The sequence below is a fragment of the Rhamphochromis sp. 'chilingali' genome, assembly GCF_963969265.1.
Source record: "Rhamphochromis sp. 'chilingali' genome assembly, chromosome: 22".
In the NCBI taxonomy this organism is placed as follows: Eukaryota; Metazoa; Chordata; class Actinopteri; order Cichliformes; family Cichlidae; genus Rhamphochromis; species Rhamphochromis sp. 'chilingali'.
Window position 1 is genome coordinate 4529919 of NC_137950.1, and position 14344 is coordinate 4544262.

The window sequence follows — 14344 nt, forward strand, 5'->3', positions numbered from 1 at the left end:
TAATCCCACTGACACGTCTTCCGAGGAGGAAGCAGAGTCTGGGGATGAGGGGAATGACCCGCCAATTTCCGGGGGCGAGGTCACTGAGGCAGTTAAACAACTCCTTGGTGGCAGAGCCCCTGGTGTTGATGAGGTCCGCCCCGAGTTCCTGAAGGCTCTGGACGTTGTAGGGCTGTCCTGGTTCACACGCCTCTGCAATGTTGCGTGGAGATCAGGGGCAGTACCTGTGGACTGGCAGACCGGGGTGGTGGTCCCCATCTTTAAGAAAGGGGACCGGAGGGTGTGTTCCAACTACAGGGGGATCACACTCCTCAGCCTCCCTGGGAAAGTCTATGCCAGGGTGCTGGAAAGGAGAGTTCGTCCGTTAGTCGAACCTCGGATACAGGAGGAACAATGCGGTTTTCGTCCTGGTCGCGGAACACTGGACCAGCTCTTTATCCTCTCCAGGATACTTGAGGGTGCATGGGAGTTTGCCCAACCAGTCTACGTGTGTTTTGTGGACTTGGAGAAGGCATTCGACCGTGTCCCTCGGGGTGTCCTGTGGGAGGTGTTGCGGGAATATGGGGTGTCTGGCCCATTGCTACGGGCCATTTACAGTCATATAAACTTTATTTCACAGCAGTACTGAACCAAAAAATGCACCACAAAATGCCATCCTTGTAAAACTCACCCTAGGTGTTTTCAAAGCCCCAAACAGTTGGTCACAATTTATTTTCAATTGGCCATGCAGGAGCCACAGAAAATGTCACCCGTTGTCATCACACATTTAAGTTTTAAGGATCTCGCTTAGAATTTCGTGTGAGACTTACTAAGGCCCTGGTTCATATATCTGCCTGGGATATCTATCGTACACAAGGGCAGAAAATCACATCAAAATCAAAATCTGAGTTTAAATGCTACCATTCCCATATACCCATGAATATAACTGACCTGCTTGTAGCGTTGTCATAACAAATATTCACTATGCAGAAAAACACTGCTTAAACCTAATTCACATTTTTACTGAAGATGGTAATGGTACCAAATATGTCAGGCCAGTCTTTGAGGGAGAATGTGTGTCAAATAATAAAACTGGAGATATGGTGCAGGCACAAAACACATGGAATATTAAAATGAAATAATTTTCGTAGGCACCACACAGGAAGGGGAAACCAGTTTTTGATTCTCTGCTGAATTTCTAAATTTGCTCACTTACAAAGAAATGAACAGTTTCTAATTTTTAACATACTTCAAATGGCGAGACACAAAATCAGCCAACAAACAGAAAAATCTGTATTTGATCTCCAAACAAAACAAAACTTAGTACTTGATTGAGAAAACATTGTTGCCAAGCACAGCGGCAAGAGGTTTCCTGCAGTTGTTCACTGGGTTTGCACACATCTCATGAAGTATTTTGGCCCACTCTTTACAGAAACTCTAGATTATTTAGGTTTCTTGGGTGCTGCTTGGAAACTGAGGTCTGGAGACCAGCTAAGGCCACTCATTGACCTTCATATGCTTTTTCTGCAGTCACGTCTTTGTTGCCTGAACAATATGTTTTGGGTTATTTTCATCCTGGAAGATCCTGTGTAGGATATGTGTTAAATGCTTTTGAATTTCCCCAAAACACCCTTTTTTAAAATTAAATACTTCATTTAATCTCCTGTCTATGTGTTTCGAGCCCGTGTGTGTTTGTGTGCTTGTGCGCTGCGTGATGACGTAGGTGCGTGCATGTGTACCCCAGTCACAGCTCCTTTCAGCATGGCGGGAGATTGCAGATGTTACAGCAATTTGCAGTAAAGAGCCCAGAGATCCAGTGCTGTCTCCTGCCTCTTATTCATTCGCCAGACCACAACACATCAATAGGCATAACACACACAAATGGGTTACACATGCACAAGGCATATTCAGTATTTTGGCTCAGCAAAGAAGGTTCTCATCCAAGATTTTGCAGTACATTGCCCGATCCATTAAGGCAGCGGTCCCCAACCTTCTTTGCACCACCAACTGGTTTAATATCAGACAATATTTTTACGGACTGGCCTTTAAAATGTCACAGATAAACACAACAAAATGAAATGACAAGACAAGACAAGACAAAAACTGTGGTATTTTGTAAATATAATAATAATAAACGCAAATTCACTGTGTAACTGTGCAACTTTATTAGCACCGTCCTCCTGAAATGCGCCAACAACATTGAGAGTGACATCCTCCTCTCTGCCCCTTAATGCTCTCTGGTTGCTATGGTAACGTGTAAATATTTCTTTCAAAATAAGACACAAAACTACAAAGAGTTGGGAATCGCTGCATTAAGCCATAGTGTGTTACCAGTTGCGTTCTTGGTGACTGTGCTCCAAAGTGCCCTCAGATCATTAACAAGCTTCTCCCATGTAGTTTTGGGCTCATCCACCACCACTCCAACGATCCTCCTCACCTCATGAGGATCTGTTAATATTTAGCTGAATATATGTATATGATGTTTATATGGTATGGACACTTTCTGACAGACAACAGAGCCCTGTAGTTTGAAGCAGGATTTGAGCAAAACTTGAGGGCTAACTCTGTCGTTTAAAGCTTTCAATATTAAAATATTGTACAGTCTTTTCCTCTTACACACAGTCACACTCTGCTGTTTGAGTTGCTTTCAGCTTGTGTGTAACTTCTTTATCTTTTCACAGCATAGTTTTTATCATTATTTCTTACATCACTCCCTTGCCAGCACACCTGCCCATTTTCTGATTGATCAAATACCCACAATACCCCCCGTTTCATGTAAATGTACTCACAGATAGACTTGAAAACTCGTGGTTGGTCTATCCGGCTGAACACCATCTTCTTGTGCCCGCTTAGCCTGATGTCAGTGTAATATGATGTAATTGAAGAAAAATAATGGATATCTTGGGTATGTTTGGTATGTTGAACTTGCTAGTACAGGTCACTAGAGTTAATGAATATGTGTATTCCTTCCTCCCTGCCCTGATCACAAAGGTCATCACAGAACAGATCCAGGCTGTTTCCTAATTTTAAAATCAAAAGTAATACCAGGTGAAAATGAATCTGTCAGTTCAGACTAAGAACATCAATTTTTGGCAGAAGATCAGGAGAAATGACAAAAGTAAAGAAAATCTTTGGAGGAAGTTAAAGCAAGTCAAACTAAGCAATGAGTATAAGTAAGAAACTCCTAAAAATGCCAGAGCATTAATCAGCAAGTAGGAAAAAACATGCTGAAATCAGATCAAATCTTTCTGCAAGTCCTTGTGTGCCAATTAAAGAGATTTTATACAGCCTAAAGTACTTCCCCATCAGAGCTCAATTTCTTAGTCCATTATTCAACTAGTTAATCATCACAAAATTAATTTGCAACTATTTCATATCTCACTGCAAGAAAAATGGTGCTGGTTAGTTTATCAGATATGATTATCAGTTGCCAAAGAATCAGGATACATCAGCTTTGGGAAAGTAGAGGCGGGATGTTACATTTTCAAAACAAATACATTGGTCTGGTTTTTCTTGGGTGTTGCCAGCTCCTATAGTTCAAATGAAATAAAATCTTACTGCTACTGCAAATAATATTTCATTACTATGAGATTTCTGGATTTTCAGAGTATCTGGTCACGTCTCAAGACATGATAAACAGCGGAGCCCCTTTTCTGTGAGGGGATGAGCTTATGCTGTGGGTGACCTCAGGGCCCCTGTTTGGTGGTTTCATTTAAATGTTTTCAAAATGAACTAATATTTTTATTAATGGGATCATTCTATTTACATACAATAAATATAAAATATCGTAAACTTATATCTACATTTCCTGAAATATTGTTTCTGCATGTGGAAAACCTGGTTTCCCCATTTCTTATTATGTCATATATTATATTATATAATAGTGGTCACATGGGCAGAAACATCTAAGGACGGTATAAGACACGAGGCATATTATTTGTTAGGAAAATCCACTAAAATTTCCATAATGCTATACAAACACAACACAGCCTTTAACAACAATACCAAATGGTTGAGTTATTAATAAAAAAAAACCAACAACTCACAAATAAACCACCATACAGTTGATACAGGTTTAGGTTGTATGTTATCTATACAATCAAAGCCGATTTTTTGCACCAGGTTGTAAAACTCTGGGACTGACTCACTTTCGGAGCCTTAGACTCAAGTAACCATTAAAGTATCTGAAATTTGTCACTTTATGTTTAGCTTCATTTTTCAGCACCAGAGCTGTTTTTCGCTCGGTTCTGACAAAACACAACATCTCACCAAATTTTTTTTACCCTATGACATCTTCACACTGTTGCCTGACAGCAAGAAGGTCCTGGGTTTGAATGCTGAGGCATTTCTGTGTGGAGTTTGCATGTTCTCCCCGTGCCTCTGTGGGTTCTGTCCAGGTGTTCTGGCTTCCTCCCACAGTCCAAAGACTGTTAGTGAGTTTGGGTTTGTTGGGGATTTTAAATGGACCATAGGTGTGAAAGGTTGTCTGTGCCTCTGTGTTAGCCCTTTGACAGTTAAGAGTGCACCCTGCCTCTTACCCTATGGCAGCTGGGATAGGTTCCAGCCCTCCCATGGCCCTGAATTGGATAAGTGGATGGATGGATCCTGACATGAGGTCAGTAACTATTAGATAAATCCACTCTTTATGATCTGTATGCTAGTGGTCATTTTAAAAAAATAATTTTAATCATTTGATAGATATTGATCCTCAAAGAAAGTTACGTCCTGACAGAGCCCTAATGATGTTTGCGGTGTCACTACCTCTGGTCCAAAGTGCTTTCTATATTTCTGGCTCCAGCTGGATAAAGATGGGATCAACTGTAGAGGGGTTCTCAAGATTTCAGTTCAGCCCAGTTAAAACCAATGGGTGACGATCTTTGTATACAATCTATGTACTACACAAATGGATTCTTAGACACGCTGTAATTAGAGCTCACTAGTGACAGTCCTTGACTTTTATTTATTAGCTTAATTTGCCGATGGTTCAATAGGACTGCGATGCGTCAAGCTGACAGTGGATTTTCAGAGCACTATCTTATGGTTCCCAATGCAACCTAATTACTAATAACTACATTTAAATACAAGGTACTTTGCAAACTTTGCCTATCTTACTAAACTGTAAAAAACAAATTAAGCATTTACCTTCTCTTCACGCGTCGTCCCGCTTCCCTCACCCACTCCTCTGTCCCTCGGCTGCATTTCCAGGATAGTGCGGAAAAGTGTCTCTGAGGTTTGTGTAAGGAAGCCAATCTCAGCATTGGGGTGAAGGCCATACAAATAAGGGGACTCAGGAGGAAGGTTGTCATCGATGTACTGGAGCAGGAAAAAGTCAGAACTTTATCAGAATCAGTCAGAAAGTATTGTTTTCTTTTAAGATTAACTAACCCTAATTTATGTCTGTGAAGGTTCTCAGTCATCCAGGTCATCGTAGTCAAAGGAGCTTGCAAAGAAAAGCGTCTGGACTTCTTTAGGTTACTTGAAGACGTTTCACCTCTCATCCGAGATGAGAGGTTCATCTCTGTTCAAAGATGGTCGCTCACAGTGGACATAGATGGCTTCTTGTCCACTGTGAGCGACCATCTTTGAACAGAGGCGGTGGTTTACGACACCAACTCTCTGCCATCTATAATCCAGTTTTGAGATCCCTTCCCAGACGCCTTAACGCCCACTCACATCCTGGGCCATCTGATTTCAGGAATTCGCATGATAAGGTGGGGCCAGGTTTCACAATGAACTCACCCGAAACTCTGGCTGATTGGGACCCACACCCAGTTTCACACCTTGGCTCAGGCGATTAGAGGATCATCAGGGGGTCCGTTTGTCCCTCTGTGGGGGGAAACTCCCACTGGGTTTATATCTGGGACTCTCCACCATTTGACCTTAGAACTGAAGAAGCTTCTCGGATGAGAGGTGAAACGTCTTCAAGTAACCTAAAGAAGTCCAGACGCTTTTCTTTGCAAGCTCCTTTGACTAACCCTAATTTACACTTAGATTCCTTTTCATTCTTTTGTATATAACAAAATGGAAATTTGCAACTCAATTGCTTCCTGTCTAGAAAGTACCATCACTTTTTTCTCCACTCTGGTGTTTCGTTTGAAGTACTGCTGACAAAGGACAAGAATGGAGCCATATAAATGGTGAGATATTTCTGGGGGAGATTCAAACACTCTGGATCAATTGACAGACTGTTAATGACCATAACAAGGGAAAGGAAATGTGACATTTTCCATCTGCTGGTCCATAATGAATATCAATATGCTTTTAAGTCAGTACAGATGAAAGTGAAAACTCAACTGAAAAGGGGGGCTTTTGTGGGGCACTTAAATAAAAAAAAAAGTTCTTCTAATCAAGTCCTGATGAAAGTCTTGATGGAAAATATACTGGCCTTTAATACAGAAACACTTTGTAGTCAGCTGTTTTGAGATAGCCTCAGTACTTTTTGGCTAACATTTACTCACCGAGTACACCTGTATGTTGTTGAAAGTGGAGGAGAACTGCTGACTCGCTGGCTTTTTCTTTGTGCTTGGTCCACCTGTCTCCTCTCTTATACAGTAGGTTTGTTTTAGATGGTAGGAGATGGCCCAACAGACCTCCAACAACACAAAGGTCTTTAAAGCCTTTGTTCTTTGGACAAATTTAAACAGCTAAAAACTCAGTTACCACCACCTAGTCAGGCTAACTGCAAAAAAACTCTCCACTCCCTGTGGGAGTCCCCTGTGCTCCCCTGTGCTCTTGTGCTCACAAGAGCAATGACAATTCGTGGTTCACATGCAGTAAATGTGAACTGCATAAATGCTGAAGGGAAATGTCACGCTGGTTTGTGCCGTCAAAGACTGAAGATAAATTCTAAAGCAACCTGAACATACTTGGCCTTGCTTGTGAAGTCTGTAGGATTTTACCCTATCAATAGAGTTTAGTGTTAAATGACAAGTAACAGACAGGAAACACGGTGAGGTCAAGTGAGGGGAAGCAGTAACGTGATAATGCTTGGAGCTGTCACAGTCTGGTTTCATCATGTCCATGTCAACATTATTAACGGTGATCACACAGGGAATGGGCAAATGTACAATATGTTGCAGGTTTATTCGAAGAGTCTTAAATGTGTAACTAAGATAGCACTGCAGTGACCCAGTAAAAGAATTCCTGGGTTTAATCTGAGTCATATAAAGAATTTGACTGAAGAATATTAACATCATTACAGTTTTCCAAAGCTTACCATTTTCTCTGTATGCGGATTAACACTATAATGTCATCAAATTGTTAAACTTCTGATTTTTCAGAACAAGGTTGGATTGTTTGGATTCGTGGAGTTAAACCTAGCATTTGGATTGTAACTCCAAAAATAAAATAAAAGAACGGAATGTACAATATCTGTTATTTATGTTGCTTGTTAAGTTGTGTTTGTGTTATTCCACAGCATGGCCTGGGATACTTTGTAAAATAATACGTTTACATTATAAACCTTAAGAGCAGCCCACAAAGGACGCTATTAGAAGTGACCGGAGGCTATAGAAGATCAACGATATTCAGTGAGTTCAGGCGACAACAATCAAAATAACTGCTTTTTCAATATTTCCTATAACACAAAGCCAAGCGCAAAATTAAAAAAGCAACAACACACAGATCTGTGGCCATGATCGCTCTTAGTTTTGTGGTTGTTATGATGGTGATTTTACATCAAACTTTAAACCTCAAATGTGTTTCTGAAGTTGAAAATATACAAAACTGTTTGGTCTGCATACAGTCTTGGATATCAGATCATTTTCAGCTTGGTCCTCCAGATCTTTGGAAACTGTTGCAAACACAGGAGTGTCTTTTATTATTGGATTTGCAGGACAGAGGTTTGGTTCCTGTTTTAATCATTGGAGAAACATCAGTAAACTCTGATTTATTGCATCAAAATCTGAGATTGAGATTGTTATTCATGATTTTATTTCATCTTGCCTTGATTGCTGTAACTCAATTTTAACTTGTCACAATAAAACCTCCCTGGATGTCTGTGCAGGTTCTCAGTCACCCAGGTCCTGGTAATCTAAAGAGCCACACCCTTTTTCACATGTCAGCTCATGTGATGAGGGTCAACGACTCTCTTAACAGACAACTCCTGCTAGGGCCAAAATATCTGGGACTCTACACCATTAACAGATGAAGCCTCTCGGATAAGAGGTGAAATTTATTCAAGAAACTTGACAAGTCCAGTTGGTTTTTATTTCCAAGCTCCTTAGATTACCTCCCATGTCACACCTCCACTGATGTCACTGCACTGGCTCCCCATCAAATTCAAAATTCAATTTAAAGTTGTGGTTTTCACCTGCATGGCCTCTGCATGGTGAATCACCAATGAACTCTGACAGCCATATGTCACCAGCACGACTCTATGGCCTTCTGATCAGAGGCTCGTTATCCAAACTAAAAAGCAAAGGTGACAGAACCTTTGCAGGTGTAGCTTCCACACTGTGGAACTCTCTGGCCTCCAGTCTATGATCTGTGAGTTCACTGGGCCTGTTTGAAAATAGATTGAAGAATTATCTTTTTAAACTGGCATATTTAATGTAGCATTTTTACTTTATTTAAACTTTTTAAAATGTGTTTATTTCAGCTTCATTTTCTATCTGATGTGCTGATTTAACCTTTTTGGTCTTATGTCTGCATTTTGTTGGTTTTATTTGATGTGAGGCAGCTTGTGATTTGTCTCATGAAAGATGTTATGTGTTATGTTATCTGTTATAGTTCAGCCTATGAACAACTGCTTTATGGCCCATTTACAGTTTACGGTTTGTGTTTCTATCCTTCAGTGAAATTAATCACCATTTAGATAATTCAAGACCTTGTACAACCCAAGAAATAACATAACTACCATGTGATTTATACATAATATTACTGTGTTACTGAAAAATGGAAGGTGATTACACGTATCACGCCCAAGAATGCTCGTGGGCAGGTTTATTCAGTGTAGGTGTATTCAGTTCAATTTAATGCATTCACATAGCATCTCAAGGTTACCTTAAGATGCTTTTTATTCTAAACATACATATTGTAAACATACTACAATAATAGAGAAAAAAACAACAACAATTGGTTGACCCACTATGAGCAAGCAATTGTCGACAATGGGAAGGAAAAACTCCCTTTTAGGAAGAAACCTCTGGAAGAACCAGGTTCAGGGAGGGGCAGCCATCTGTCGTGAGTGGGTGTCCCTCCCTGAGCCTCCCTGAGTGGGTCCCCAAAAGACAATGTGTATACAAACAAACTGTAATTCAATAAAGCTACCATTTCTCATTTCTTTGAATTTTACTCCTAAACTCCGTTTCTCTACTGTTTTGTTGCAGCTCGTGAACTGAGTGACAAAAAATAATATTTCTATTCTATTCTAGTATAAAAGTGCATTCTAATGAACAAACCTTAGTATTAGTGCTTCTGTCATCCCTTTGGTGTGCTATTGTCCCCACCACTTTCTTGTTTTTGCTTTTTTTTTTTTAAATGTGACCTTCAGGACTTTACTCACCTTTATTGTAATTATTTGTTCTAAAGTTAAAAAGTCAAACAGTTGCTATAAATGGTTTCCAGTATTATTGTGTTTCCAGTAGTCAGTGACCACCAGACTGTGCAGTCACCTCGAATTATTGGATTCAAATCCAATTTTCCCATGGCTTTAAAGAACCAAATAAACTGGCTCAGCATTAGTTGAATGCAGATCACCCAGTGGATCTTGGATCATTTAAGCAACACATGAACAGCCTATCCTCTACTGAAGCCACAGAGGTTTGAGAAATAAGTGCTGGGAACGGACCGATGGTCAAATTAAGTCTACCATCATCAAAGGCATGCTTGTAGGACATCCATTCATATTGTGTTCTTTTACAGGAGCTGCAATTACTGACAAAAACCCTACAAAATGCTATTTTCCCAAAGTCTAGCAGCACACAGCTGTAGCTGCTGTCACCGACTGTTTTCTTATTTTTACTATTTTGTTGTTTGGAAACCTGCTTTATACTGTAAGCTCAATGACCCAACTGGTTTTATTTATTCTGACTTGCATACATTTTATGTTTCTTGGTTTGCTCACATTTAACTTTGCCAGTTAGACTTACTGGCAAACAGTTTCCACCCACAGAGCAGCTCCACCTCAGAGAAATATTTATGTAACTCAAACAACAATCTGTTATGTCCCAGGGACCCATATGGGAAGCATTTTATTGTTATTGATTTAGCATTGGATTGTACTACTCCACACTGTACATGGGGAATAATGATGGTGAAAACCTTTTAATTACAGTAATTCAGTTATGGCCACATTAATCCACCATTAATTTACTGGAGGCCACATAGACGCCCCTTGGGGACACATTGAAGAATACAATCTTAATATTTTTCTTGCACTGTAAGTGGGAGATACTATGCTTTTACATGGCTGATTCCACTAGGAGCTTCTGCTTTTAATTTTCTGTCGTGTCCTTTTTGTGGCTACATTATCTTTATTTAATGTTTCATGGCCTAAATGAGTCCAGTCTTATCTGCCTCACCTGGTGGTAGCTGTTGTAGTCCATGTTTCCAGGCAAGGGGAAACCAGGTGCTAGGTACAGCTCCCCCTCCATCATCTCGGGCTTAACAAACTCCTCCAGGTATGTGCGACACAGACGCCGGTCCCAGTCGTCTGTGATGTGACCACCATACATGATCTCACCGAATAGGTAGCGCAAATCATCGTACGGCACCTGGGGATTACAGAGCACGGGGATGTTGTTTTGCTGGAAAGTGGCCTTTGGTGTTTAGCTGAGGTCACCCGTGTTCGGATTTCCAATTAAGATAACAAACAGCAGGCTTTGTAAAGAAACATGTGTACCTTTGGATTTGCCTCCAGATAGTTGTAGAGGACGTTGACAGAAATGGTGAGGTCTCCGGTGTTAAAGGGGTATGATCTGTTCCAACCTTGAGGACCAAATTTCCTCCTCTCTGCCACCACCGCATGGAAGTAGCAAAGGGCAAACAAAATACTCTTAAACTCATTCTCCCTTGCGCACATTTCCAGCGTATCCTGAAACGCAAAAGAACAAAAAGCGGCATGTTCAAAGGGCATCTCGAACTGTTCGCACTGGAGTTATATCTGCATGTTATGGGTAAAAAGTTGTGGCAGGTAGCCCTGTGATCTGCAATATTTTGTCAGATCCCAGCAGTGCTTCATGGTAAAAGACAGACAATGAGAAGACTAGATGGCAATAAAACCAACGATGAGATTCCCTTTTTTAATTGTCACAACTTGTCAAGCGCTTTCAGCCTTCAACTATCTCATGGGCTCATTATTCAAGACAGGCAAATAAAAAAGTGGACATAAATGGCACTGTAATCTCAGGGGGGAGAGATAGTTAAATAAGCTTGCCAATAACCCCTATGGAAATAGGAAGGCTAAATTCTCTTTATTCTAACATGTGTCACCGAGTGCTACGGTGAAGGCCTTTTCGCTTCCGCTACTGCAGTGCCCAGGGGAGCTGACTCTGACGATGCACGTGTAGATTGCACAAGCAGAGCGCAGGCTGACTACCACACTCACAAACACATGCACGCACCCTTTTGGAGATTTAGTTAGTATTCTGTATGGTACTCCTCTGCTCAACACAGCTGAAAGAGATGCATAGCCCCTCTATTCATGACCCGTGGACTGGAGAAAATCGGCATGCTGTCCGATCGCAGAGAGACAAAGACGCATAAACACATGTCGAAGTCCTCGCACATGCAAGGGAACACAAACTTTGATATTTATGATTTGACAACAGTTTCAAGATTAACATCTGGGTATGCAAGAGTCTGAAAAAGCTGTGTAGTCTGACACTGTTAAAATGATTTCATCATTTAAATGATTAGCTTAGACAAACAGTAAATTCACAACAGCTTAGTTGTACCACCGTGCTGATATTACTACTCTAGCAGAGGCTGTTTAAAAGCTGTGATGCTGTATGCATTTGCCAGCGAATAGACCAAAAGAAAAGAAATGTCACTTCTCTGCCTTTTGCCGTGTAGATGGGCCATTACTGAGAGTTAGCCAAATATTGATTAACTTTCACTGAGTACACATGATTGGAATATTCTCTCATCTTCCCCTCAGTGGACCTCCCTGTAGCTCTGCATAAGGCAGGGCTCACAAGCATGATGCTCTTATCAGACAGATACACATCGGCAAACTAAGGATCATGGAAATGGACCGGGAGGAAACTGAGCACTCAGGTAATGGTGCAAAGGAAGATGCATTAGCAGCAAAGCACAGAGGTAATGGTAAAGCTTAGATAGAGACTAAGAACTGATAAGGTAAAGTAAAGCTAGGAGAGGCCACTGTAGCACCCTGATCCATTCTAATTATGGGGCTGGAGAATAGTCTGGGTAAGTGATATTGTCTGGATGTGTTCCAATAACTCACACAAACATCAGCAAATGGACTTTGCTGAGGTCTGTGCTCAAGTAATCCCTCTTTCTCACAGCAGAATGTAACCAAACTTTTAGCGTTAGCATGTGCGATGATCACATCTGTCCTCTTCAGGTCAGAAGCAATTCCAGGGTGAGTGAAAGGTGAAGCTGCCATCTGCTCGCTGCAAGACTTCTGCAAATTGGCAACTTGATGAGAAATCGGGAACTGACATGCTTTGTTTCAACTGCCACTCACAGCTAAAAGGAAAATGAGCATTCAGAGGTAGGTAGCATGTAAAATCCTAGAGAATCAAGAGAATCCTCAAAAGAATAGCCTACTAAGATCCTGTGGAACGGGCACTTGAACTGCTACAAAAAAATAGCTTTCTTTTCCTTAGTTGTAACCTCATGCTGCACTAGCGGGTGTAACTAAAAAGTTAATTAATAAAATGGTCACAGATCTCTCAGCTTTCTTTGCCAAGTTTCAATCAAATCACATTTTCTTTCTCTCTACTGGTTTATGACCCAGATTTAAGCCAGAAATACTCACATTAAAAACACAGTATTACGATGCAGCCCTTTAAATCATTCCAGACACAGCACAAAGGAATCTTTCTTCATTCATTTCATTCTTATCATGTATGCTTATTTAGCTGAAGTAAAGTTAAACAGGTCTACATTTGGGGTGGCTGTATCTCAGGAGGTAGAGCAGGTCATCTACTGATTGTAAGGTTAGCGGTTTGATCCCTAGCTCCTCCAGTCTGCATGCCAAGTATCTGTGGGCAAGATACTAACCCCAAGCTGCTCTCCGATGCATCCATCAGAGTATGAATGTTAGCTAGGAAGCACTAAAAGCTTAGAAGAAAGTGATTGGGTGAATGTGGTACGTTGTATAAAGTGCTATATAAGAATCAGTCCAATTTTAATTGGCACATCCAGCTGCCCTACACCAACATTAGTCTTATCTAGCCTTCCTTTAGCTACTACCTTTGCTTCTCTGCTGTAAATGTGGATTTTTTAGGGTAACTATGCTTAAAACCACAGTCTGCTGCTTCTGAAATAAAAGTTCATAGAAAAAGAAGCTAAAGAAGATTTCACATAATTACACACAATGTAACCATATAAAAACCTTTTGTGCTAAGTTGCTTTCCAGTGGTGAAGCGTAGGTAGGTAATAAAGGTAGAGCAGGTATTAAACCTGTAAGTGTGTTACCTGGTTGAAGTTGTCGAGGGCCTTGTGCAGGTTTGCGTGCATGCCAGTAGGTGGTTCATTGGTGATCTTGATGGAGGTCTCCAGGATACCCTGGGGGATGATGTGGCCCTCGCGGGTTGATGAGGGCTCCGCACTAATAAACACTCTGAAATTTTCATTGCTTCCATCTCCGTACTGCTCCAGAAGTTTCTCAAGGGTGCCCAGCCAACGAGCCACGAGGTGGATGTTCTACAAGGGCAAAGCCTGCTGTTAATCTGGCTCATTTTTATGCAAATCAGTTTTGCTTTTTTAAGTGTAGAAAACGCAATCTACACAGAGGTGAAGACTACAAAAGTCTGGGCTTTAATGGAGTGTACACAATACTTTAATACTCTGCTTGATGCTAATGCATCAAATATTGCCTATTTATGTATATTTGTTGTAATAACAACTAGCAAAAGGACCAATTAATATGTTTCATATTCCTCTCGCTTCACCGTGACTTTGATGTGGCACCAAATTAAATGGTACATAGCACATGAAACCCATTTCTAGGTTGCTGACATTGAACGACCATTCTCTGGCTTTACTTTACCATGACGTTTCTGCAATATCATCGCTCGGTGCGGTGCGGGCAGCAGGGCTGACTTGTACTATCACACAAGCATGGATGAGCTCAATTTTCCATCTCAACTGTCCTGACACTTACAGGATATCCCGTGAATGATAAGGAGTCAGCCAAACCCCCCAGATCTCACCACGCAGCACTGCCCATTCC

General features: G+C 41.0%; 1 protein-coding gene across 1 annotated transcript in view; it reads right to left on the reverse strand.

Moving 5' to 3' along the window:
• dnah9 (dynein, axonemal, heavy chain 9) overlaps window positions 1-14344 on the reverse strand; it is a 185675-nt gene that overhangs the window by 24492 nt on the left and 146839 nt on the right. The window contains exons 71-74 of the mRNA XM_080873050.1: window positions 13588-13815; window positions 10823-11014; window positions 10503-10694; window positions 5122-5292 (exon numbers count right to left, since the gene is read on the reverse strand). Of these exons, the coding sequence (XP_080729176.1) occupies window positions 5122-5292; window positions 10503-10694; window positions 10823-11014; window positions 13588-13815 (783 nt within the window). The remainder of the gene's footprint in view (window positions 1-5121; window positions 5293-10502; window positions 10695-10822; window positions 11015-13587; window positions 13816-14344) is intronic.